General features: G+C 43.3%; 4 protein-coding genes across 5 annotated transcripts in view; 2 read left to right on the forward strand and 2 right to left on the reverse strand.

Annotated features, from left to right (window-relative positions):
- Window positions 1-7,895, forward strand: part of bach2b (BACH transcriptional regulator 2b) — a 30,617-nt gene extending 22,722 nt beyond the window's left edge. Inside the window, exons 3-5 of the mRNA XM_058080118.2 lie at window positions 788-2,296; window positions 4,038-4,244; window positions 5,099-7,895. Of these exons, the coding sequence (XP_057936101.2) occupies window positions 788-2,296; window positions 4,038-4,244; window positions 5,099-5,569 (2,187 nt within the window). The 3' untranslated portion in view covers window positions 5,570-7,895. The remainder of the gene's footprint in view (window positions 1-787; window positions 2,297-4,037; window positions 4,245-5,098) is intronic.
- Window positions 7,896-10,308: 2,413 nt separating this feature from the next.
- On the reverse strand, window positions 10,309-16,340 carry gja10b (gap junction protein alpha 10 b). Of its 2 annotated transcripts, XM_058080235.2 has the most exons (4): window positions 16,203-16,340; window positions 14,755-16,116; window positions 14,099-14,145; window positions 10,309-12,059 (listed from the first exon to the last, which is right to left on the reverse strand). In XM_058080235.2, the coding sequence occupies exons 2-3, from the start codon at window positions 16,102-16,104 to the stop codon at window positions 14,107-14,109; spliced, it is 1,389 nt and encodes a 462-aa protein (XP_057936218.2). In that variant the 5' UTR covers window positions 16,105-16,116; window positions 16,203-16,340; the 3' UTR covers window positions 10,309-12,059; window positions 14,099-14,106. The 2 variants fall into 2 exon arrangements, with proteins under 2 accessions (XP_057936218.2, XP_078650948.1); XM_078794822.1 differs by having other exon boundaries at window positions 14,755-16,340.
- A 169-nt stretch (window positions 16,341-16,509) lies between these two features.
- On the reverse strand, window positions 16,510-26,596 carry casp8ap2 (caspase 8 associated protein 2). The gene is made up of 10 exons (XM_058079990.2): window positions 26,249-26,596; window positions 25,243-25,305; window positions 24,752-24,823; window positions 24,218-24,318; window positions 23,752-23,826; window positions 23,553-23,668; window positions 21,324-23,428; window positions 18,429-20,739; window positions 17,781-17,880; window positions 16,510-16,889 (listed from the first exon to the last, which is right to left on the reverse strand). The coding sequence occupies exons 2-10, from the start codon at window positions 25,274-25,276 to the stop codon at window positions 16,827-16,829; spliced, it is 4,977 nt and encodes a 1,658-aa protein (XP_057935973.2). The 5' UTR covers window positions 25,277-25,305; window positions 26,249-26,596; the 3' UTR covers window positions 16,510-16,826.
- A 205-nt stretch (window positions 26,597-26,801) lies between these two features.
- Window positions 26,802-27,062, forward strand: part of mdn1 (midasin AAA ATPase 1) — a 46,373-nt gene continuing 46,112 nt past the window's right edge. Inside the window, exon 1 of the mRNA XM_058065282.2 lies at window positions 26,802-27,032. Within this exon, the coding sequence (XP_057921265.2) occupies window positions 26,943-27,032 (90 nt within the window). The 5' untranslated portion in view covers window positions 26,802-26,942. The remainder of the gene's footprint in view (window positions 27,033-27,062) is intronic.

Here is a 27,062-nt window from a genome sequence, read left to right on the forward strand (position 1 = left end):
ATAGTCACCTTTTCTTTTATTATGCAATATAGTAGAAAAGTATGACATTTAGGAGATACATATGACATAAATAAGACGTGTTTTGCTGTAAATGTGTTCCAGTGGCACAAACAGGAAGGGATGTCGGGGTTCAGGGTTTTTGCTTGGCACGGTTTATCAAACCTGCAATTGTTGTTTCCGCAATCAAGTCTGGTGCTTGTGTGTCTTCATTTAGCAATTTCTATGTTTGAAAATGCTTCATTTAGGCCAAGCTCATGTAAAATATGCTTAAATATCTATTTTTTTCCTTATCATAGGCTGTAGTCAACAATAAAAGTGTTTATTAATTTATTTTATTTATTTTGTATTTTGAAAAGACATGATCAGTTTTTGTAATTTGATATGAGTGAATTTTTTTTCTCATAACATTATGTGTTTATTCAAAATGCTCTTCTTGTAATATTATGACTGTATTTGTTATTTTTCCCCAATGTAAGTTCCATTAGATTGCAACCCTTTTACCTTAATATTCCATTTTTTCTGCTTGAAAATGCTTCTTAAATATACCGTACATACAGTATTTGTGAATATGCTGTAGAAAACCCTGTAACAGTGATAGCTTATGAATGAATTTATTTTGAAAAACCGTGGTTGAGGGAAGTGGTTGGTATGAGAATATGTTGCCGGTTAAAGAGCTTGACTTTTGCAATGTAATATTTCCAGCATCTAACCTTGTGCCGGCGGTCGGGCTGTCTCAAAGCAGTGGCTGCGTGATGCTAATCCTGGCAATTTCCCTGTTTTTTTTCAGGTCACCGCTGAAGGATTCGCCCCATTGTTGCAGTTTGCCTACACTGCTAAACTGTTACTCAGCAGAGAAAACATTCAGGAGGTCATCCGCTGTGCCGAATTCCTGCGCATGCACAACCTAGAGGACTCGTGCTTTCGTTTCCTGGAGGCTCAGCTGCGTAGCGAGGAGGACACCTTGCTGCGCGGGCGCAAGGGAGCCGCTGATGCCATCACCTCAGAGGATGAGAGCATGCAGTCAGAGGCGGAAAGACCCTCCTCCCCCAGGATGCAAGGACGTGGCGACGGTCTCTCTTCCTTTCAGCACCCGGCCGATAATTGTCCAGCGGTGACGATACCTAGCAGCTTGGCAGATGGCCGCTTGGACTTTGATCGACACCGAGGATCGGACCTGCCACGATGCCCCAAGTACAGGAAGTACCAGTGGGCTAGCAACAAGCACAACAATGACTTCTCCTCACACGGCGGTACCTCAGGTTTTCCAAGCACAATAAAAGAGAGCAGCGTCCGCGGGGGAGCCAGCGGTCAGGACAGGCTGACTTTGGCGCAGATCAAAGTTGAACCGCAGGCAGAGGAGGAGGCCGTCTCGTTGTGCCTGTCAGGGGATGAGCAGGACTTCAGGGATGAGGATGGTGCGACGGCCATGGAGATGGATAGTCCCAGGTCTGTGGAAAGAATCAAGAGAAGCAAGTCCCCTTCCTGCCTCAAAGCCTTCTTCAAAAAAGGAGCGGACCTCCCCAACCTTCCCAACACATCCCAGCAGCTTTTTGCCAACATCCTCGGCTGCCCCCAGGACAAAGTCAACTCTCAGGGAGAACACAAACCAGACTTTAGAGCTTTGACTGGGAAGCTGGGTCTGTCCTTAATATCCCCAAACCAGAAGGACGGCTTCCCTGCAAGCATGTCCCTGAAGTCATCTTCCTGTGATGAAATCTGCAAACAGGAAGTGGAGCTGGATCGCCGAAGTGTCATATTTTCCTCAGGAGCCTGCAATCGTATCGGAACCCCAGCCCATTCCTACCCTGGTGGGAATTCTTTGGAGATGGAGCTCTCTGAGCACATGCCAAAGGGAATGTGGCCCGGTGCCAGCCAATCCCTCCCCACCTGCCAGGCCTTTTGCCCCAGCACCACCTCCGCCGATCCCCAACTACCGTGCCGCCCCCGGCCCAACACCAGCTGCCCGGTCCCAATAAAAGTGTGCCCACGCTCACCACCGTGTGAGACACGCACCAGGACGTCCAGCTCCTGTTCCTCTTACTCGTATGCGGAGGATGGAAGCGGCGGTTCCCCCTGCAGCCTGCCTCAGTTTGAGTTTTCATCCTCCCCTTGCTCCAACATGGCCCGCTGTCTCAACGTGGATCAACAGGAGCAAAGCGGAGGGGATGCCCTTTTTAACCAGAGCCAGCCCAAGATCAAATGCGAGCAGTCCTATGGCACCAACTCCAGCGACGAGTCGGGTTCTTTTTCAGAGGGAGACAGCGAGTCCTGTGCGGTACAAGAACATGGTCAGGAGGTGAGTGGACATTGTCATCGTTATGTAATCAAACACTTCTCGGGACTGCTGATCGATTTGGATGAACTTTGAGAGATCCGTTGAGCCCGTCGCTGATGATGTTGACTTAAGTGGGGTGGAGATATCCACCCCATATCCATAATAGAAGCATACTCTGGTGTCCTCCCCCATTCCAAAAACATGCGCACTGTGCCCTGTGATTGGCTGGCCACCAGAACAGGGTGTACCCCAACTCTCGCCCCAAGACAGCTGGGATAGGCTATAAGGATAAGGATATAGTGGTTAAAAAAGCGGCTAAAGTCAGGCCTTCAATATAAATAGTAATAGTAGTAAAATAATACCACAATCTGGTCCTTGGAACACCAGAATTTATTTTCCTTCAAGTTCCTTTCTTTTCAAATGCCAGCATCCCCGGTGTGAAGGTACACTAAAGTGAGAGACTGGAGTTGCACTTCTTACTTTCCTCTTCCTTCTGTGTTTGATTTTGTTCTTCCTGAGTTGCCGAGGCTGCCGTCGGCAGAGATGAGAGAGCGCCGCTGCTCCTCTCATCTCTGCCAAACCTTCTGGGTGTCTTCCTCCGCTGCTGGCCTCGCCACCTAAAGCTGCGCTTCCCTGGTGCATGCTGATATGCTGGTACCACTGGGGCGCGCGGCGCCTGTGATGTATCATCACAAGACTTGCCATCACCTGAGGGAAAGAGATCAGCTTCTTGTAGCGCCACAAGACCAGGAGAAAGCGCACGCTGGCTTATCCCGACCGTCTGCAGGAATCACCTGCTATTGATTTGCGTCATGTTGACAAGTCGTTGCCCCTCCTCCATCTGCTCTTCTGGCACCTTTCCATAAGTCTTCTTGGATCCTCCTTGTGCGGAATGCTCATCTTCTTGGCGCTCATGGAGGCTTATTGTGGGATTGTTTCCTGTGTTCTATTTTGCCATCTTGTGGTCAAACGCTGTATTACACAAGCAAGTACTCTGATTCTAAACTTGGGTGCTTATGGACGGCAGATGCATTTTCATAAATTCCAGGGGCTTTTAAAATGATATTAGATCCCAGTGGAACACTATAGTACACGGGTTCTTAACCTTTTTGATGGTGCAGATTGGCTCAGGGCTCATTAAATATTAACACTGTATAGATTTCATTGATCTCATTCATTTGTTTTCAATAATAAATTAATTCCACTCACAAGTAGAACAAGCTAACGAGCTAAAACCTTCCTCACATGATGAAGTCAGGATCGTACTTATGTAAAAATGTAGCCTTTTGTCCTCATTTGTCCGTTTTAAAAACGTATCCATTGCTAGTTGTAGTTGGATGTCTTCTTCTGATCTTCTGTGAGCTTGTTAAACAAGCGACTGACTGACACAGTAGCGCCACCATCTGGTCGGATGCTGCACTGTAACTGAGCGTATCACGGATAGCATACAGTAGCATAGCGGCTAGCCTAGCTCTGGCTCATTTTGGCTAATATGGCGAAAGATTTTATGGTTAAGAATCACTGCTATTGTACGTTATGTTGGATAAAAGACATCAAGTTGTGTACTACATGGTACTACAAATGTTTAAAAAGCTTTTTCACCTACAGTATATCCCATAGCTGAGCTATACAAATACTGTATATACATGTACTGTATAACTTAGCAATGTGTTAAATAAATATAATAATAACAATAACAACAAGACTTTGTCACCTACTTTAACATTGAATCTGTCTGTGTGTTTATTTTTGGATTGTCCAGGTGAAACTCCCATTTCCCGTTGATCAAATCACAAATCTGCCACGGAATGACTTCCAAATGTTGGTGAAAATGCACAAACTGACCTCAGAGCAGCTGGAGTTCGTCCACGACGTCAGGCGAAGAAGCAAGAACCGCATCGCTGCACAACGCTGCCGCAAGAGAAAGCTGGACTGCATCTTGAACCTGGAATGTGAGATCCGGAAACTGGTGAGTCCCTGCCAGAACCCGTCATCATCTTATGGGGGCGACACGGTTCAGGTGGGAGAGAAGGAGGTTGCAAGTTCGATCCTCTGTAGGCCTGTGATCATGCCTAAGTATCCAGTGGCAAGGTACTTAACCCTGATGCTAAATGTGCTAACGTTGTCAAACCGCTCATATATTATTTATATTATTATTCATACTATTAGTAACGTCACTTTTTGCTCTTTTTATTCTCATTATATTATGGCTTTATTCCCGTAATATTTTGACTTCATTCATGTAAATGTGTCATCTTTTCCCCTCTAATTTCATTATGAGTATTTTTATAATATTTAATCTCTATGCTACTACAATGGCATTCAGTTTTTTCTTGTATAATAACATTTTTTCCGACTTTATTCACATAATATTTTGACTTTATAACTTTTTCCACAACCTAATTTTCACAAAATTTCAACACTTATTTGTTGTTTTGTTTGTTTTTCATATTACAAAATTAATTAAAAAAATTATTTTTAAGTTTATGTTACTAAAATGACATTATTATTATTTTGCCTTCTTGTAAAATCACTGCTGATTTTCCCATTTTTTATGTTGTTTGTTTTTGTTTTGGCTGCACGGCATTCTAGTGGTTTACGCGCAGACCTCACAGCTAGGAGACCCGGGTTCAATTGCGTGTTCTCCTTGTGCATGTGTGGGTTTTCTCCGGGTACTCCGGTTTCCTCCCACATTCCAAAAACATGCTAGGTTAATTAGCCACTCCAAATAATAAATAAATAATAACACATGTAAGTACAAGTTTAAGCTCCCCGCTAAGTGTGTGTGTGCGTGTGTGTGTGTGTGTGTGTGTGCGTGTACAGGTGTGTGAAAAGGAAAAGCTTCTGACGGAGAGGAACCAGCTGAAGGCTTGCATGGGAGAGCTATGGGAGAATTTCTCCTGTCTGTCCCAGGAGGTGTCCAAGGACGTCCAGGTGAGCCCAGAACAGGTCCAGGCGTTGCACCACTACTGTCCGGTTCTCCGAGCCACCAACTCCACTGCCAGCAACAATGCCGCCTTTGACCCCAAGCCTTCTACCAGAACCAACACCGCCAGCATTGACCTCACCGCGCAATCCGACTCCCCTGAGCCCAACTTCCATGGTTCTCCCGGGCCTTTGGATGGGGAGTCCGGCTCGGCTGTCAGAAACGGGGCAGACAAAGATACGAACGGCCAAGACCCCGCCGGCTTGTACACGGAAAAATCCAACCAGACGGTGACGGTTGATTTTTGCCAGGAAATGACGGAAAAATGTACAACCGATGAGCAACCACGGAAGGACTCCACAAAGTAGTTTGTGTTTTTTTTTTTTAACTTATTGAACGATTCTCCTGCGACAAACCCTGTTTCTCAGGGTGGCTGCGACGGCCAGCTTCTGCCAGTTTTCACTGAAAAACAATATTTGTAAGTATTTATGTTTTTCTTCTTGTCTTAACAGCAGCAATACTGTTCTCAAGGTGTTCTCTCACCACACGTGGGGCGCTTCTCACCAAATCCTTAACAATGGTGCTACACGCCCCGCCCCCGGGCAGCATCGTCTATGGCCACAAACACACGGAACCTCATCCTTTTTCTTTCAGCAGCATCGCAGCCTTTCTCTTCCGCAACGCTCCCATTCCTTCTCCATCGGTCTTCTCTACCTCTACCTGATGCTTCTTCTCTCGCTTTCTGCTCTTATAGAGAGGCTTTTCATCCACAGCTACTCCAAACTCAGGAAAAAGAATCCTCTGAATGTTCAACGTACTTCATGAAGAATGACAACACGGCTTTTGTACGCAAGGAGGTTAGACATTAGTAAAACATGTTTATATGCAAAAAAAATGTGTCCGGTGTTTGTATTTCTGTACAGGCTGTAAACATGACATTCCCTTTTGCCTACCTGAGCACCGTACGGAAGGTAGAAAAAAAAAGCAGAGGATTGGTGGCAGTGACATATTTAGTCCCTCTAACCAGCAATACATTGTATTTGATTGTTGTACACAATGTATGTATATAGTACTGAGCAGCTTCATGGACCGATGACTGGCAGGTGCAGCCTTACATGTTTTTTCACCAAGCATACGCAAGATCTCACCATCTCATGTACCGAACCCCCTACACCCCCCCCCCCAACCCCCAACCCCCAACATGGAGCGTGTTCTTAATTCTCAGGAAAAATCAGCTTGACAGACATGTTGGCACAAACGTTACAACCCGAGCTCAACCTGTACAAATGTCTTTTTAACCCTCCCCCGCACCCCCCAAATACACACTCGCCGGGCGTAACGGGGCTCCGGCTGTATTGTAATATTCATAATATTTGATTGTTATCCTCATTTACATATTTACATAACCCAACGAATGTCAGCCAAACCAACGAGAGGAAAATTCAAACCACTTAGCAACAAGCAAACGCTCCCAGGCCAGCATAAGTCATGAATACAGTCATCCCTCGATATATATATCACCATTTCAATATGAACTTTTATTCATAAAGAATCATTCATAAATGATAGCTTGTCAAAAATATTGAAAGACAAACCATATATCGTATTCTGGTCACATGACGTTAGCTTAAAAAAAGGTTATCCTCAAATTCGGTTTCTTTGTTTTTCTTACCCACTCCACAACTTTCTTAAATTTACAATTAGTAAATTAGTAAGAATTTGTCAATTAGCTAATTAGTTAGCTTGCTATGCTCGTGGCGGCCATTATGATCCCATAGCCTGTGCAATTTGATGTAAACAATGAATAATAGGTGACTTTTGGGATGATATTTTATGCTCTAATAATGTATAAAGAACTTATTTTGAAAATCCTAAAACAGTTTTCTATGCTCTTAACTACCAAAATATTACATTTATTAATATTGAATCCCAATTTGCGGAAATTCGGTTATCATGGTCGGGTGTGGAACCAACGAGGGATGACTGTACCTCCATGAAATCAAGACACGTCCAACACAAATGTCACCTAGCTTGAAGCTAACGCTAGCCACCCCAAACTGACAATGCAAAAAATGGCCGTTACTAATTGAAATGTGGAGGCGGGGTCTCGTTTGTGTTGGTTGTAAGCTTTCCATCGACATCCGTCACTCATTCGGATCAAAAGTCAACTCTTGGCTCAGTTTTTGTTTTTCGATGGATGTTATACTTCTCGGTATTTGTAGAAACTATTTGTATATACAGTTAGTGGTTTCATATATTTTTATTACTTCACATTCACCCTGAATATAGGAAACACAGTGCAACCTTGGTTAGCGTCCGCTACGGTTAGCGTGTTAATTGGTTAGCATCGAAAATGTAAGCCACAATTTGCCTGCATTCTCTGGTTAGCATAAAATATGGCACTCGTCTTGTTGTGTTGTTAATACACTGCATGAGTCTTATTGTATTTTTATCACAAAATGTCCTGCCTTGTTAGCATGTTATTAGCTAGCTAAACAAAAATAGCAACCGGACTTCCATCTATGATGTCATCAGTGGTTGACTCTCAAAATGTAACACAAGACATGTTTTTTATGGTTTTGCAAGGATTTACACTGATGACGTGACGGTTCCCAAAGACACAAAGGGGCAGCGAGATCGACCACCATCACCTTCCTGTTTTCAGTTTCATTTGCTTTGTGCGTGTAAAACTATCATCGGAAAACTATAAAAACATGTTTTGTGTTACATTTTTGACTTTCTGGACTGGATTAAATGTATTTACATTTCTTCCGGTAAAAAATTGGTAAACACGCGTTTTGGATAGAGTCTTTTGGCTCGAATGAATGAGGCTAACCAAGGTTCCACTGTACATGAGTATTTAGGATGTTTTGAAATGGTAAAAAATACTCCAAGAATACGGTTGAAACACTATGTAAGTTACACATATTTTAATATTAACCCATAAGAAGCCAGAAAGATTCCATGTCAAAAGATGGTGGATGTGACACATACAAGGATGTTGTTTTGTTAAATGCTACTAAGTAATGTGAAAGATGTATGATGAATGTATTTCTAACTTGATGGAAGCTTAGTTAGCGTACACCCCTGTTAGCATGTTTTTTGGTTAACGACAAAAATGTAAGCATTTTGCCTCGTTTTGCGTAAATATTCCTGTTAGCGTACAATATGTTGCACATCTTGTTTTTAATACACTGCATGTGTTCTTATTGTATTTTTTTTATCACAAAACTTTGTTAGCATTCTATTAGCTTGCTAATATATGGAAACAGGAAGTGTTGCCGTGTTGGTTAGCAAAGAAAGTCAACCGCTGATGACATCATAGATAGGCGACAGAGCTGACTTCCACTTCCTGTTTCCATGTATTAGCAAGCTATAGGATGCTAACAAGGATGTTTTGTGCTAAAAAAAAAAAATACTTTATGAACACAGTTTCATTCACTCGGTGTATTAATAACTGGAACCCGAGGCAACATTTGTGACGCTATCTGAGGCGTACTCTAACCAAGGTTCCACTGTATGTTACATTCTTCATGTTAAATTTATTCTTAACAGCTTTTTTTTTGAGTAGTACAAATTCCTAGCTTGCTTTCTATGAATTCACTGAAGACATAGAGTAAGAAGAGTTGAGTTGCCAGCCTTTGAAAGCTTAGCGATAGCATAGCATAGCATAGCATAGCATAGCATAGTGATTTAAAAAGAGATTTCATGGTAAAAAAAAAAAACAAGAAAAAGAAGTATTTGGAATTGAGCTCGCTTACCTGACACATTGACTCGATGTATTGGACACTCGGGAACGCATTTAAAGTGTCGCCGTGGCTTCTTGTGGGTTAACTTGGAATAATCTAACAAAGCCAAAGGATGAAACTAAAGTCATCGTTAGCGGTGACGTGGTTAGCAAGTCTGCCTCACAGCAAAGAGGCTGCGGGTTTGAATTCCCACATGTTCTCTTGGAACTCATAATTGTATTTTTTCCTCTTTTCTAATACTCTGATGAATGAAATATACACCCAGCGACAAAACAAAAAAAAAAGATTGAATTGAGGCACTTATCCCCCAAAGCACTAAAAGTAAAGTAGCACTTCAGTCGTAAAGACTGCAGCTTTTAAGTTGGAATCCGCCTTTAGAGTAAAACGATGCCGACACGCTGCACGCATCACTCACTACAGGAGTTCAGTACGTCACATGACCTTTGGTGTGTACAGTATGTTGTCATGATTACGAGGAATAAAAAACAACCTGCATTTGTTTCAGCATCCTATTTTCATACGCATGCATCCTCTTGTCTCAGGCAGGGGTGTCCAAACCTTGTCCAGTTGGGGGGGGGGCACTTTGTGACACTTTTGTATTTTGTAAAGCAGCACATGTACATATGCTAACAACTTATGTACAGTATATTTATCTTCGGGATGTTCCCATCAGGGTTTTATGCTGCCGATAACGATCCTGATAATCCATGAGTCAAATCGTCCCATACCAATACCAATCTTTAGAAATGTACTTTTTGAATACTATCACTTTATTTCCATATTATACAAAATGACCACTTTATTTGGTTTCATTTGTTTGTCATAATATTTTTACAAAAAAATATTTTTTCTTTAATATTTCAACTCCAAACTACTACTAAAATGACATTTTTTTCCCTCATAAAATTTTGACTTTTTTCTCATTATGATACAACTTTTTTCTCGTACTATTTTGATTTAATTTATTTTCGTTGAACTGTATTTTTTAAAATGGCCCCCAGGCCACACTTTGGACACCCCTGCTTTCAGTCTAGTATATAAGGCAAGGATATAGGATAGATCCCCAGCGGGTTTTGTATGTTTACCCCCTTAGAAACACTCCATCATGCTGTGGTAGCTTTCCTGTAACAGAGACGGAACGTAAACAAACAGCATGAAAAAGAGTCATTTGTATCAGATGGAGGTAAATAAGTATTTGATCCCCTCCCAAGCAGCAAGCATTGTGACCCCCGCGGTGCGCTTATGCATCTAAGAAACATGCAAGCGCTAAGAAAGTACCCCCTAATCTCGTCAAACCTCGCCAACACCATGGGCAAGACCAAAGAGCTGATCTCAGGCACAAGATAAAAACCCAAGATAATAATCACTCACCCTCACTCTGGAGCTCCATGCCAGATTTCACCTGGAATGGATGATTGAGGGCAGCCCGCAGTGACGAGGGAGGAGCTGGTTGGCGATGTCAAGGGAGTTGGGAGCCAACGAGATTACTAATACTTATTTACCTCTCTGTTATTTAGCACTTGTTCAATTCATAACCCGTAGTTCATATCTTTGTATGGGGGGGGGGGGGTCAGCAGGGGATCAAATACTTATTTCTGATCTAAGGTGTGTAGAGGGACCTTGGTCATGTGATACGTGAGTTGTTGTATTGTTGGCTGAATATTCTCTCCTGTTGTTTTACATGTAAAACTTCTCATTTGGACTTTCAACCAAGGTGAAAATAGAAATGCTGAGCTGTGCATTTTTTTAATACTCTAAATTTGATGTTGGCTTTTTTCAGCCACAAATTGGATGATTTTCGAGTTGCCACCGACTGTCATGAATGTCAGTGGAGTTATTTTGGCCGTTGTTCAGTGCTTAGTGAGACTTCACGCTTTGACCCTGCTTGCATGTCGCATGTCTGACTTATGCCGGCATTGATTTGGGCTTTTATCGGATTTCAGGAGTTATTGATACCTTCCCCCTTGTCCAGAAAAATGTTACTCACCCCCTCAGTTTTGGCTTATTTTTGTATTTACATTTATATTTCACCGTAAAAAACTTGGTTTGTTTGTTTTTCAGTATGAGCTCGTTTGATTGTAAAGTTCTTTTTTCATTTTGTTTATGAACACTTTGGGACTAAAATCACTAGTAGGGGGAAAACTTTTTTTTTTACTGTGAAAATGTCTAACATGTCTCTTGAACGTATCAAACGACAGTTTAACCTAGCAAAATACATTTACAGTGGAACCTCGCTTAGCATGTTTTTTGGTAAACATGGAAAATTTCCGTCAAAATGTTGCCTTGATTTGAGTACATTTCTGGTTAGCATACAATATATCATCTTATTAACATATTTTTATCATAAAACATCCTTCTTATAGTTTTACTGCATGCATAAAACTATTCTACATCAACAGAAATGATGATTGAACGTGATTGAAGATGTGATTTTGCCAAAAACACCACGTGGCGGCTTGGTCAACACGGAAACCACCTTCTTGTTTTGCTATGAGTTATTTGAATTTGATTTCAATTGTGTTTCTCACCTTGTTTATCAAAATACTGCCACTTTCAACTTTCTTTGGCTCAATTTTGCTTGTTTTGCAGCCCCGATGAAAAGAAAACATGATTGAAGGATTGAGGAATAAGTCATTGCAAAACAGTCAGGTGATGTCCGTGTCTTCGACAACAATCACGTCTTCAGTGAAGGTTAAAGTACCATGCATTTAGATTTGTTGTCTGGATGTTTTGTGTCAACAGTTCTTATTGGAATCATTGATTTGGTTCAAGTACATTTTGGTTAGAGTCGGACCTTCTGGAAAGAATTAACCATGCTAACCAAGTTTCCGCTGTATTTACCTTCAGAATGTATATACTAAGTATGTACACAACAAGTAATGCGTTCCATTCCAAAAAAAAAAACATCTTTTAACATGACGAAACATGAAGAGTCAAAGACTTGACGTGTTTCTCCAGCCTTCCTGAGTAGGAAAAAAAGTCACAAAAAATGATGTTTGAGGCCCAAAGTGCAATTTAGTCCGCCTGGTTACCCCCGCATAGTCAACAATTTGCTCATTTTGCATGTTGAACGTTGCTTGTTCTGTTTGTGTCGCCTTTGTTTTCTCATCTGTAAAAGAAACAAAAACACAGTTTTTTTTTCCGACTCCAAAGGTTCTAAAGAACATCAACAAAACATGCCTTGTTCACAGATGGCTCAACTTTATTTGTCATTATTATTATTATTAGAAGTAGTAGTACTAGTAGTAGTAGTGATAGTCGTAGTGGTATTAAGAAGAAAGCAACAAACGCTGGTGTCTTGTTGGAATGAGAATGCAGGCTGTGAAAATGTCTCTAAAATATGAAAATGTTTACAGCTGTCACATGACAACACCATGTGGGATGGGGGTAGGGATACGGGTTACCTTTAGGGGGTCGGGTTAGGGATGGATTGAAATTGGCAGGTTTCCGATGGTGAAAGGATGAATTTCCTTGTCTGTGTTGGTGTGACTGATGAGGCAAGTGCCCCCCCACCCCCAATATCCCACCCACCCATATACTGTACATGCCTTAGAAGTCGCAGAGGCCATCGTTTGCATTGAAAGCGTGGAGTGAGCGTATGCAGGGGCCCGGTCCCCACCCCCAAGTCACTCGTACGGACTTCCTCACACTTATCTACCTGTGAAATCATTCATACCTCTCAAAACTGCTCAACGACTGTATCAGCAAACAGCATCAGGTGTTTTTTCTACATGTTTTTTTTAATCAAATGATATGGACTCTTGTTTGTTAGCAAGTGTCGTTGCATAACGTAATCACTTTTAAGCTTTGTAGTTCAACTTGTTGTTTTTTCTAGTTTGGTGTCAATACTGAGCATTTAAAATAGCTGTTTTTGTGCTTAATCCGTACAAGTACTTTATCATTTTCATCATGGTAAATGCCGTGGCAATAAATTGGACTTGATAAATTGTAAATATGATATTGTGAAAATCGCTCTTTCATTCAGTTTCATTGATAGTATTATATAAATGATGTTTTTGTCTGGACACCATTTCATTTGATGAAATAAAGAATAACATATCAATGTTGGTTCCGTCCATGTGTATCCAACATACAACGTAAACATTCCTCATTGCTGGAGCCTACCCCAGCACATATAGACAAACAACCTATGGACAATTTGGAGTGGCCAATTAACCTAGCATGTTTTTGGAATGTGGGAGAAAACCCACGCATGCACGGGGAGAACATGCAAACTCCACACAGAGATGGCCAAGAGTGGAATCGAACCCTGGTCCTCCTAGCTCTGAGGCCTGCGCGTTAACCACTCAACTGCCACGCAGCCCCAATAATAATAATAATAATAATAATAATAATAATAACATACTGCCTATTTGGAATATTGATGTAGAAAACCTAAATACAGTTCATATTATTAGAGCCCTGTAGACATGAAGTAACACCCCTACAGTCACATTTATAGTTATCCATCCATTCATTTTCTATAGCACTTACCCTCACGAGGGTCGTTTGTATGCTGGAGCCTATCCCAGCTGCCTTTGGGCGGGCTACACCCTGGACTGGTGGCCAGCCAATCACAGCAGGGCTCGGGTCTCCTAGCTGTGTGGCCTGCGCGCTTGTCCACTGTGCAGCTCATTTCTAATTAATACACTCCTATTACTCAATATTGTAGGCATGATAAAAATATGTCTAGTGAGTCTTCCATTCCGCTTTCTTTGTTAGCATCCATTAGCTTGCTAAGACATGGAAACAGGAAGTGGAAGTCAGCACCATTGCTGTCCTCGCTAAATTTTGTTACAGGCAACGTGATCTCCAGCTAATTAACATGGATATTTTCCACCATTGCATCCTCCAAGGAACAAACAGCTTGTTGTATTTGGCAGGATTTAATGCAGAAAAGAGAACTTCCTGTTTTACACTTCCTGTTATTGGTTGCCATTTTAACCCACCACTAGAAGGCGCCAAAAACACGTTGAAACGCACTAGCTAATCCATAGCCTTTCACTTTGTTGGGCCAAATACAAACGGATTCTTATTATGTATAAAATGTGCTTTACACGATCATTGGTTAGTGAAATGTCATATGAAAGAGAACAACACACAAACAAACAAGACACGCCGAGGCCGTGTCCACGCAACACACCTCACCTCCAAATTCACTTTTTCATGATTGAAGAGAGCTCCAGAATCATGTTCTGAAATGATAAAGAAAGTGTGACATTCATCAATTACTAACTAATAGATGTGCTAAAACAGAAAGTCAAAATATGGAAAATAAAATCGTAGTTCTAGCATGGAAAATAAAACATATCTAGTGTATGCAGTATGTGCGTCTTCATAGTTGACGCCTCACTGTCGCCATCTGCTGAACAGAGGAAGTACTGCGAGCACTTCTCCAGTTAGACGACATGCCTTCCTAGTATCATCGTTCTCATACTATTATGGGCTGATGTTTGCAAATGAAAAACGATATCGGCTGATATCATCATACATTATCACATCTATGTAATAAAATATGTATTAAAATATTTATTTTCCTCACTAAGCCAACAAATGTTGCATGTTAAGAGGTGAAAGATAACTATATACTGTAGATACAACGCTATCATCACATACTGTATTCAGATGTCTTTTAAAGTGCAGCCTGGGAAGCATTTACTAAAAGTATATGTGTATAAACTATATGTGTTTACAAAATATGAAAGTGGCCCTCGCGTCCTTTCATGTTTCACTATGTGGCCCCCACTGGACAAAGCCCGGACACCCCTGCCTTAAAGGTAACACCCCCTGTGGCGTATTCTCACCATGGACATCCTCCTCCCGGCGCCCGGAGGCGGTGGCGTCACCCCCGGACTCTCTTCCTGATGGAAGTGCGGGGCATCGCTGTTGGTTCCTGCGATAGAGCTGAGGCTGGCGGAAGGAGTGCCCTGCCTTCCATCGGACATTCCTCGGGACATGAAGCTGCTCTTCCTGGCCGTTGGGAAGCGGTCACTTCCCAGAGAAACACTTGCGTCGCTGAGTTCTTTGTACACGCTCACTCTGCTCTGCTTTCTCTGTGAGAAGTTCAGGGTCGCTGGGATATTCATGTGGCTGCTCATTAAAGCAGATGGAGGTCCCGAGTGCTGCAGCATGAGCGAGTTCGGCGGTACATCCGAGTCATCGCTGTAAGAGGACCGCCTCTCCACGTCCAGACTCTGGATGTCGGCTCGGCTTGGCTGGTAAGTCTGTGCCGGTAGGTGGTTGGTGCTGCTGGGCTCCTGAGTGCGAGGTTCCACGGCGGTCGATTCCTGAGCGTCTCCGTCACGGCCGGACACAAACGAGCAGGTTATCTGCGTGTGCGGCATCGACCTGCGTGGGGAGGAAGCCTGCTGCGGCATGGAGTTTTTCTTCAACCTGCCCACGCTGTCGTTGTCTCCGTATTTGTAGCCATACAAACTTTGCTTGATCTTTCTCACGCCCAGATGGAAGATCTCGAGTAGATTGAGGAACAAAGAGACACCGGAGATCACGAGCATAAAAACGATGAAGAAGTTCTTCTCTGTTGGTCGAGAGACAAAACAATCCACGCTGTTAGGGCAAGGCAGCCTCTCACAACGGTACAGAGGAGACAGTCCGATGCCGTACAGAGCACACTGACCGATGATGAAACCCACTTCCACCACGGATCGCGTCAAGATATGGAAGACATACGTTCGCAGCAGAGAGCCTTGAAGGGGAGCTTTCCGGACTTTCTTCTGTTCCTCCAGTTTCCTGAGCTCTCGCTCGATTCGCTTCTGGTCTTGGACGGGGTCGGTTCCCTCCAGCTCGGCTTTCAGACAGGCTTTTCTTCGGTGTCGCTCCTTATCAAGGGTTCTCAGACGGTACAGCGCGTGTCCCATGTAGACCAGCGACGGAGACGACACGAATATGATCTGAAGCACCCAGTAGCGAATCAGAGAGATGGGGAACGCCTGGTCATAGCAGACGTTCTTGCAGCCGGGTTGGTCTGTGTTGCAAACAAACTCGCTCTGTTCATCGTCCCAGACGTCCTCGGCCGCGACGCCGAGCACGAGCATGCGGAAAATGAAGAGGATGGTGAGCCAGATCTTCCCCACGATGGTGGAGTGGATATGGACCTCCTCTAAAATGCTCCCTAACAAATTCCAATCCCCCATTCTCGCTCACATCTGCAGTCGGAGAAACAAACGAGCAATCGCTCACTTTTAATGTGCTGTTGCCCTTCCGTCAGACGGAATATCGAGGAATTACTCACACGGATGGACGGTCCATCTTCTGTCATTGTTCTCTTTGGAAGAGAAAAGACTCGACTCGCCAGCGCTGATCATTTTATGGCTGTTGGGAACTAGGTCTCCAGTTTGCAATAATTGATCCATCATGGCCCTATAATGCCCTGAGGTTTGTTTCATCCTGCCACTCTTAACAGGACACCCGGCTGGAAAAATAGCACACGCTCACGTGGCACTATTTAGCGTGTTCTCATAAACATGTACACATCTCTCTTGGTCTGCGCCCGGGACATTTTGTTTTTGGAGGATGAACACGTTTTCGTTCCTACAAATGTCAGTAAAACCATCAAATAAAACTTTATTTTACCTATTGTTGATATACTGTATCAAATATACACAATACTCACAAGCAATGAGATGGATACAAAAATACCATTAGTGTCTACAAATAAAATATTAGAAAAACATATTTTTAACGTAATTAGCACAACTGCAGGATCAGTTCAAGTTCAGTCAAGGTTTTTTTTTTGCGGTCGTATGACAGGAAAGGACAAACGCTTCTCCATTGAAAATGGTCTTCATTTGTTTGGGATCTTTCAGTTTGTACCGTGACAACGCTAGACGGGAATCCCTGAATGACGATCCTGCGATCAGACGTCCATCTTCCCCTGCTTCTTAAAGAGCTTCATGAGCTGGTAAAATCTCTGTGCAATCTGAAAAAGTACACAAAAGTACACAAATTACTCCGGTTCACCCATCGCTCGCCACTTGATGCTTCCAATTCCACCGCTTCACTTGGTTGTGGTTTTTCAAACACATACTAATGAATAAATCATTCCGTTACCTGGGTCAATATGGCCTATTCGTTTTAAAACGTGCACATTGAAGAACATTGAAATATTGTATGCTTAAATGAAGCATCCCCACTCTCGCCTGAGATAGCAGGGAGAGGCCAGGGTTCGACCAATCTCTGCGACCCAATGCGTGGATGGCCACATAGGCGCCACCAAAATCAGTGACACTCCCTGCTCCCCAACTCTGGCCAGATTTGGTGCAATAAGGCTGAGTGGGTGGGGGGGCGCATACAGCCCCATACCCAGCCCTGTCCAGCACCCCTGGAACATGTGTAGCATTGAGGGAGCCTTGCCCTAATCCAAGGGAGGACCTGCTGTTCCAGCCTGTGTAAGCGAAGCGAACGGGTGCGGTGCCCCCCCCCCCGGTGATCAATATATGCCACCACAGTCGTGTGGTGTGTTTTCACTAGGACATGCCGGCCCCTGAGATTCAGCAGAAAATGTTGCAGTGCCAGAAAAATAGCCCAAAGTTCCAGGAACTGGGCTCCAGTTGGCCCCCCAGCGTTGGCCCCCCAACGTCGCCGACATAGTCCAGCAAAGTAGGGTTGTTGTCGGTACTGCGGGGCGTTAGCTAGCACACAAGAGCCTGTTCGCCGCGACCAGTAAAATTCCCCAATAGTTGTTTACATAACATGTCAGCTACGTAACGTCCATTAAGACAACACTTCATGTACTACACCCTGTTAGCACTTGCTAGCCAACATTAGCCGTATACACAAAATCATTATGGAAAAGCCGAAGTCAACCTACCTGCTCTGAAGGCTTCTTCAGTTTATCGGACAAGTCGGCAAACGTTTCACGTGAAGCACCTTTGGTTTTCAGGTCAATAAGAATTGCTCGATCTTCATCTCTGGAAAATGATATGAGACAATTATGATCGGACGTACTCCGGTTTGCTCAGGCAAGATTCAAACCATTTGTGATTTTAGAAATAAGGAGTTAGTATGTTCTCTGTAGGCGGCATTATGAATTATCCTTACTGGCCTTTTTTGCAGTACAGTAGCGAGTGAAGATTGAACTTTTATAGTTATTAGCCCATATTTCCACACAATAAGTAAGATATGGTAGAACCAGAGAGCAATAAAGAGTGTGGAGTGATTTCTGATTTTGCTTTGTTCAATATTGAAATATTTCTGGCCACCTTATGTTGTATATTTGGAATATGAGGTTTCCAGCTCATATTTTCATCTATTGTGATCCCCAGAAATGTATTTTCCTTCACCTTTTCAATGTCTACACCATCTATTTGTATTTGCTGGTACGTGTCCTTTCTGCTGTTAGCAAACAGCATGATTTTAGTTTTATTTAGGTTCGAGTGGGACCTTCTAGAAGGAAAAGGAATAAATGATGCTAACCACTGCATACGCCCCTGAGTGAATTTGGATATCAGGTACTGACCTTGTCCATGCCATCACCACTTCTCCTTTTCTCTTGACAACGTTCATGGCAGAGAAACTGTTACGGGACGCCGCCGAGGGTTCCTTTTTAGAGCTGAAGGCCGCATCTCCCATTTGGTGCTGTCGATCTTCTCTTGGACGCTTTGCTTTGGAATGCTCTTGGTGTTTCTTTCGTTTTTTGCTTTTCTCACACTCCTTGTTATCCTGTCGCGGGTCTCTGCGGGCATCTTCTTCTGCAGTGGTGAGACCTTTGTCCTTTGAATGAATACGTTCAGAAGGTGCAGCCTTTTGTGGCTCATCTGTCGCACGTTCGGATGCAGGTGGTGTACGAGTAGGGTCTTTATTTTGTGCGAAATCATCTTGGGTTGGATCAATACCAAGACTACTCGTATGTAAGCCCGTTAGAAGGTCTTTAGATGTTTCATTGCCTGGGCTGGCTTGTTTTGGCGACTTGTCTGCAGAATCTTCGTCCCTTCGTGTTGGACTTAACGTCGGTGTGGTCCCTTGACGAATCTTAACAATGAAGTGATCATTGGACTTCTCCATCACGAGGGCCTGCATCGGCAAGTCGGGCTTCAACACAAAAGCATTGGCAGCCGCCCGTGAAGGGACACCGCTGCTGGACCCACTGCTGGAGTTGTCCGTGTCGAGGGCCAGGTGAATGTCCTGTTCTGTCGCATCTTCCCCGTCCAGCAAAGCGTCCTCGCTAATGTGGGCACTGATGACGCTGTCCGGAGTGGATACGGTGTGCATGCCAGATGGTTGCAGAAAGCTGAGGTGACTGTCGGACTTGAGAGGTGATGGAATAGTTAGGGAAACTTCCAGATCCTCGGCGAGAATTGAATAATTCCTCTGCGACAAAAAGCTGGACTGCAGAGTCACCTGATTCTCGAACGGAACCTCGAGCATGCAACTTTCGTCAAATAAAACTGGATGTGTCGTGATGTGGTCTTTGGTCTGTAGAGACGTGTTCCGCGGTGAGATGCCAGACCAGGTCGCGATCAATTTGGACGGGGTGTCAAATTTGGTTGGGGAAAGAAATTTGGACGGAGAGTCAAATTTGTTTGGAGTGGCGATGCTAATGAGCGTTTCTACGTTCTTCTTGGGCGTAGCGAGAGACCACGATGTGCTATCTCCACTGGGCTCCAGTAAGTCCGATCCTTGCAGGAGGCACTTGAATATTTCTCCCATTTGAGAATCTCGGACCAGGTTGAACGTTAAACTGGAAGCCTGCTGCTCTGTGAGTAGTTCAAAGTCAGTCTTGTCAAGAGAAGATGTACTTTGAGACTTGACCACCAACGCCCTTGGAGGTTTCTCTGAAACTGAAGGCTTTTTAGGAGAAAGACTGTCAAGTCCTGGATCTGCAGGCGCATCAACATTTTTTTGTTTTCCTGTGTGAGTAATTCTTATGTCTTTGCCTCGACTTCCAAGACCTGTTTTATAAGGTGCACCCAAAGGCTTCTTTGGTTCCAAAGCACTCAAAAACCCTTTTTGGTCCTTTTGTCCAGGGACAGCCTCACTTCCACAAGACCTCTTCTTTTCTGGAAAAGTCCTTACTGCTCGACACAGGTTCTTCAGTGTGGTGTAAATGTCCTTGAGCAGGTAGTCCAGCTGGTCGTCGACAAAGTCCCACAACCTCTGCTTCAGATCAACAGCTTGCTGATCAAAGATGCGTTTGACGATACCGTTGTCTGCGACTTTCTTAAACATCGATATGATTAAAACCTTCAGCTTTGATTTGAGCTCCGCTGCATGACAGCATATTTGACCAAAATGCGCACCTTCCACAAACTGAACGAACGACTCCCTGAAGTTCTCCATGACGCCGCAAAAGCTCCTCTTTGGAAAAGTTCTGTGGAGCTTCATGTACTTTTTCCGGATTTCCATGCGAACCAATTTGAACGTTTCCATGACTTCTTCGACGGTGGCGAAAGAAGTCTTGGTTGACACCGGGCAGACCGTTTTAAAACGACTTTTACTTCCTGGACTTTGCTGCATTGATGCACTTTCTGCTGCAGTCCTTTCGTCACATTTCTTCTTCTTCTCTAAAAGCGACTTGGGATTGGCTTTGCTTCTGACTGCACCCGATTTAGTCCGCATGGTTGCATGAAGAGGCGAACCTGAAGACGCTTCATCGCTTTCGCTTAAAATTTCCCCTTCCTCTAGTTCAGTGTCAGAGAGATTTGAAGGCATTTCCGGTAATTGGTCTGCCAAGTCCTGCTTGGCATGTTTTAAAGTACAACCTGGATATTTATTTTCTTTATTTAAATCCTGTTTCTTTGAGTTGGCATCACAGGCTGTGCTTGAGAACTCTGCACACACAAAAGAAAACACATGACTTCAGTTACATGGTGAGCAAAAACACTAGAAAGATGCCATGTCTTGATGTTTCCTTACCAAAACTACAAAATGAAAACACCCCCAGCTGGAACAATACATAAAATACATAAAAATATCTATTAGAGAAGAAGCACCCCCCCCCCAACCACCTCAATCCGAAATGGCAAAAACTGACACAGGGGTATAAACAAGGGACATGTTCATTTGTTTTGGAGGTTTTGGGACCCCCCCTAAAAATGATATTGTAGAATGAATCTTTGAATTGAACTTGCCTTCCAAGAGGACATAATGTCTGTTTTTGGTAAAGTTTGTAAAATAAATTACCCACAAAAAATTCGACTTATACTCCAGTGCGACTTATGTATGTTTTTTTCTACCTAATTATGCATTTCTCGCCTTGTGCCACTTATACTCCGGAGCGACGAAGGCAAAAATGCGACTATAAAGTCATAATATTACAAACAAAACCTTTTTTTCCAGAATGTGCGGAAAGGTTTGGACGTCCCTGATAACTTCTTGATAGCATAATAAAATGAAATTTGAGTTGCAATGTTACCTTTTTGTAGGCTTTTGACATGCCCAGGCTTCCCATGAACCAGGAGGTGACTTCTCTTCTTCACGTGGATCGGACTCCTTAAAGGGCTGATTGCATCAGGGATTCTCTTGAGGTTGCTGAGTGTACGCATCATGGAGTCCTCGTCATGAAGTAAAGGCATTGAACAGGAAGGCTTGACTTTTTTCTCACAGCTCTTTTCATACTGGTTTTTCTTTGGTGTGGCGGTGGCCTCACGGTATCGGCCTGGGGGGGACGTTTCCTCTGTTGTGCTGCTGACGTTTGACACGCCAATACAGCCGATGGACGAGACGTGGTCTGTCGTGAGGCAGGAGCCGCCACCGTCGTCCTTGTTTGTTAGAACATAAATAGCCTCAGGCAGACTCAGGCCCTCTTGTGGGACAGATTCTAGACTTATTGTACTAGATACAGCGTTTACATCTTGGAGATCATCTTGAACAGAGCACGTGTCCTTATCATTGGCGGGGTTGGAAGAAGCAGGGGGATGGACATCTAGTTGAGCGTCCTGAGGTCGGGTGATGGGAGACGTCTGTCTACTTTGTGGATGAGGGTGAATAACATCTTCATGGGTGGATACATTTTTAGATGTGACTGCATATTCCATGACTTTATCCTGAGCCGGTCTTGAATCAGCTAGCTGTGTGACGGCAGCACATTGCTCAGCGCTATTTCCACTCTTACCATTACCACTTCCACATGTGTGAGGGACATGGTCAGTAGCATCTACCGGTAGTTGTTTCGATATGTCTAATTGGCCGTGTGGGTTGTCTTTTCCTACCGGAGAGCTATTGTCTTGTGCTTTGGGGGTCAAACATGGAGCTATCTCATCCGCTGTTGGAGCTTGGGATGACAGAGAAGTAGCTTGAACATCAGCGTCTTCCACGCTTGCGTGTCTTTCTTGAACATCTCTCGTCACAAGCGTTTCTGAAATGGGGGTTTCCACGGAATCTGCAGGCAACTCTTCCAGACAAGCTTGGAATTCACTGCCGCCGATTTCATCGATGACGTACATATCCGCACAAGGCCCGCTTTCAAGTACCGGATGCAATGCAGCGAGTCCATCGCTCTGGCTGCTGTTGGCTGGCAGCTGCTTATTTGGCGAAAGGGTTAAATTTAGTGTTTCCATGAAGCACAACTTCCTGTTTTCACTTTTGTCTTCCAGTAGTTCCTTGGTTGGTGTTTGCATATGCTTCTTTCCTTGTCTTTCCTTGTTATTGGCATCGGGTTTATTATTGTGGGCTTCTCCTGGTGGATGCTTGTCACCTTCTCTCTTGCTCTCTGAGGCAGTGTTCCTTGTATGACCTTTGGCCTTTTCATCTCCACGGTGTTTGTGCCGATTCCTTTGCTTCTCGTCTGTATGCGGATTTACAGAAGATCTCTTCCGCTCTTTTGAGTCTGAACGTTTGAGTTCCAGCTCTAAACTGCTCTTTTCAACACTCGTCTTGATTTTTCTGCTGTGGCGACTGCGGTCCTCTGAACAGCTGTGACCAGATCGATGTTTCTTTTCATGGGTTCTCCCGTTTGAGTCGTCTGAAGAACCTACAGGATTTAAATTCTTTACCGGAGGACTTTTAGCACCCTCTGATCTGCGATGCCCGTCTACGTTTTGGTAGTCCCTGCTTTCACATGTCCGGGAGTCATGTCTTCTTTCTCTGTCTAATTTATGAGACCTGACTTTCTCAATGGTGTAACTGGAATCCAAAGCAGTTCTGTAGCTTCTGTCTTTAGAGTCCAACAATTTCTGACATTTGTCCTCTCTGTGCTTAGATTTGTGCTTCTCTGAGCCATGATGCCAGGTTGACGAACTGACAGAATTGCTGATGGAGAGCTCCTTGTCGCCTTCATGCACTGAGGAACCTTTGGAACGATTGTGAGAGGTAGGCTGAGCGAGGCTGGTCTTTCCACTCTCCTTCTTGGGTGCTTCAAGATGAAGCTTTGGAAGACAATCGTCCCTTGAAGATGATGTCTGAGGAGAGGAGGATGAGGTGGGAATGGGTGATGGCACAGTGGACTTCGGCAGCTTGCTCAAGGAGCTAGTAAAGGACTGGCAGGAGGGATTTTGATGATGATGTTGACCTTTGGCTGACCTGTGGGGGGAAAATAATTGCACTTTAAGGTGAATTGAATTGCATTAGGACACCCCAAGTTAAAAGACAAACATGAACACTTGTCAGCTATTTTCACAAGACGATATGCTGTTTTTCAACTTACGGCTGGTTCAGCCTTTGAATCTCTGCGTCCTTTCGCATAACCTCTTGTCTCGCTGTCCGTAAAAGAGCTGAGATGTTCTTTTTGAGAAGATGGTTCTCAGTGTTCAGCCCTGTGTTCTGTAACAAACAAAAATAAGTGAAAGACGTGTAAAGACGTTAGGCTGCCCATGAAGAACGAAGAAGAAAATTAGACAACAAACCTGTAACTCCATCTGCTCCAGTCTCCTCCGTAACTCTTTAATTTGGTTTTGGGCTGCTTGGAATCGCGACTTCAACTGCAACAGCCAAACAACAAGAGAAACACTTTGAGATGCTTTGACACTCACAGCCATCCTGTCCCCTTTCAAGTGTGGAAGTGGTTATGTTACTACATATGGAACTGCTTTTTCATGAACAATTATCAAATTCTCATTTGCTCATAGCTCATTCAGACACTTGGGGCAAATATAGTACCCTTTGAGGTCAGAAGAGGGGACTTTTATTGACCTCTTAAGGGTAGTTAATGAAAAAGGACCCCAGTGGGTTAACACATAAACTACTACTACTACAAAACAACCACATTTCTTATGACAGAAAGCAAAAAGAACACCAAAACAGAGTTTTTGAATAGCTCTGCTCTGTTTTGCATCACGGTCATGTATCCAAATGATGACATCATCTACTTACGTCAATGAAAGCGGATTCCCTTCCCTGTTGTTCTTCTCGTACAATGTCTTCATATAGATCCATTGATGCTTGCAGCCGAGAAAGAGCTGGTGGGGACCTCTCTGTGTTGTAAGAAGAAAAACACCAGCAATAGTCAGTCCTGAGTTCTATCAAACTGCCCAGCATGATCATTACAAACATTTGGGTCACATCAAGCCAGTGAGAATTACTCAGCACTCAGCGGGTACAAGATACCTCAATCGGATTGGGGAAAGGAATATTCCACCCCTGGGAATCCCATTATATATTCATTCGGATTGGCACTTTTCTTTCGGAATGAGGTGTATACAAAGGTTACGTTCTTTCCATTTGAGCAAATAACCCGAATGGAATTGGAATATTTGGGTCCATGCATACGTGGCTATTGTGAATGAAATGTTGACTTGATAGATAAAATGGCAGTAAAGTAACAGAAAACCGTTTGTAAGACTCACCCACTGCAGCTCGTCAAAACATAAAAAAAAACATTTAAAGTAAAATCTAATTCATTTTCACCTGAACTGCTGACAGCCTGGAGATCCAAATCATCATAAATGTCCACGGAATCTTCACTGACATGTTCAGCATCTGTACATATTAAAATGCCATCAAACAACATAAAATACCATGTGGTAATACTAAATAGTTTTTAACTCTTAGTTAAATAATAAGTACGGGTTCACGTTAATCTGACATAAAAAAAATTGCTTATTACCAATAAAAGAAAAACTCAAATGATGCACAATTATCCGTACTGAGCTAGGTAGGTTAGCAAATCAAGCGCTCCTTTTCTGTGGCGTGCTACAAATTGCATGTCCTAATTTCACCTGAGCTCACTTGTAACAAGCATGGCTTGGAGCTACAACACAATCACATGAAGGTTTTAAATGAGTTTTAAAAAGCTGGTTTCAACCCATTTCATGCAGTAATATCTTTGTTATTTTTCAGCCCGTGTAAACATAGAGAGTGATAAATTATCCCAAACTCAATGAGATTCTTATGCATACCACCAAAATCCACGTCCTTGCTGATGCACTCCATTTTACTGCATGCCTCTGTCACTTTTGTACCTGGAAAGAATACAGTCCTTACTTGCTTCAGTTCATTATGCATTATGCAGAAGTTATTGTAGTTGGTGATTCCCAGCAAGAGAACAATATTTTCATCTGTCAACGACGTTTCACATGCGACTGTTTTTTGTGAACATGGATGTGATATATCCGTCAAATTGTTGCTGAAGCCAGAAGCAACGGTCTCGCCGAGAAAGGTGCATTAATGTCGGACACGCTGTGCGTCCATGGAGGTGGAGACAACCACAGTGCTCACTGTCTGGAACACGGTAGTCCCACAAAAACTTGTTATTTCCACCACACATATTGGGCCAAGATTGTCTAGTTAGTAAATGCTGTGCCCTCATGTCTGGCTTGTGAGCTCTGACAAAGTGTGTCCTACAATGAGTGCTAATGAGTCATTTTTATGGGGATGATTTTGACTTTTTTTTACCATTTGAAGGTGTTAATCTTCACTCAAAGACGGGATAGTTTACTGTATCATATGGCAGACTGAACAGAGTCTGAACAGAGTCTGAAAATGGACAAGGAAGTCTGGCAGGCTGTGACTGTTGAACAGACATGAGTGGAGTTGTGGGTTCACATAGCCTGGTGAAGTATCCTTGAGCAAAATGCAAAAAAATACTGCTTTGTCAGTCACTGTTAACTTTGTTTTGGGCGCAATCACAATCACAATAAACACAATCACTAAAACACAGGCCAATTAGGTCACAATTAGGTGTCTTGGAACCTCACTTTATTTAAGGTTAATTTGTTCCTAGCGTGTTTAGGATTGGTTAGCCAACCCGGCCTCGACAATAGCACAAGCCGATGTCATCAGTTTTTCGATGTTTGTTGATGTTGGATATATTGTCGCAAACTGCTTGACCTTAAGGTACACAGAGACCTACAAATTGTCCTTAGTAACCCGTTAACATCACATAGTATATATGGATGGACTTACGTGTTTGGATAATGCCCTAGAGTCTCCAGCTGAAGTAGAATGTCGCGCCAACAGACATCTGCACAGGAAGTAACGACATTTTCCCGCGGACAGAGAGACTATTTAGTCGCCATGGTTAGATTCTCGGTTGTCCACAATTATTGTCAATGCGAAGAAACCTTCAGAAATACAATCCTTCTCGTTAACCTTATCCGATGTTTCCAGTGCCACAAAATTGTAAGACGTTAGTACAGACACCGGTTTCATTCCCCTTGTTTGTTCTAATGAAGTTCTTCTTCGTTTTCTTCCTCTTCTTGTGGACTCATTGTCAGTCAATGTCTGACTTGATTGACTCCATCTACTGGACTGGAGTGTGGTAAGTTCGAAACAACAACAGAAACAAAAATATATATAATATCCTTTGAACGTGGTTTTCTAAATGAAACATAAGGTTAATTATATTATGTAAAAAAAGAAGTGAAGTGTTCTCTCACCTTAAAAATGACTATTCTCGGTAAGGTTTCTTAAACGTCATCACTCTGCGTCGTAGCTCAATGGGCGGAGTCAACTCAACCCGGAAGAAGGAGTTTTCTCTCCCATGTGGAGAGCATCCGGAGCGTGCTCGTGTGATGCGACGCATCTTAAGGCAAACTTGCGACAGCGTCCCTCTTGAGCAAAATACATTTGTTAGACCGTGGACGACCAATGCTACGATATGGAACATTTAGAACTGAGCCTGTCGTCGCTGGGTATTATAAGTAAACACATTAAAAACAACCAACTACACCAATATCTCTCAAAACAGGTAAGATTTCTTTGTAGTCACCCCCCACAT

Source organism: Doryrhamphus excisus, linkage group LG11 (assembly GCF_037039965.1).
Source record: "Doryrhamphus excisus strain RoL-2023G ecotype Guam linkage group LG11, RoL_Dexc_Guam_v1.1, whole genome shotgun sequence".
Classification (NCBI taxonomy): Eukaryota; Metazoa; Chordata; class Actinopteri; order Syngnathiformes; family Syngnathidae; genus Doryrhamphus; species Doryrhamphus excisus.

Bases quoted from the DNA above. Each gene is read 5' to 3' on its own strand.
- gja10b (XM_058080235.2), bottom strand. From the start codon at position 16,104: ATGGGGGATTGGAATTTGTTAGGGAGCATTTTAGAGGAGGTCCATATC. The intron at 14,146-14,754 runs GTGAGAATACGC...TTATCATTTCAG, and splicing joins CCGGGAGGAGGATGTCCATG to AACATGATTCTGGAGCTCTC.
- casp8ap2 (XM_058079990.2), bottom strand. From the start codon at position 25,276: ATGGAGTGCATCAGCAAGGACGTGGATTTTGGTG. The intron at 23,669-23,751 runs GTTTGTTGTCTA...TGTTTGTTACAG, and splicing joins TGGAGCAGATGGAGTTACAG to AACACAGGGCTGAACACTGA. The intron at 20,740-21,323 runs GTAACATTGCAA...TTGTGTGTGCAG, and splicing joins TGTCAAAAGCCTACAAAAAG to AGTTCTCAAGCACAGCCTGT.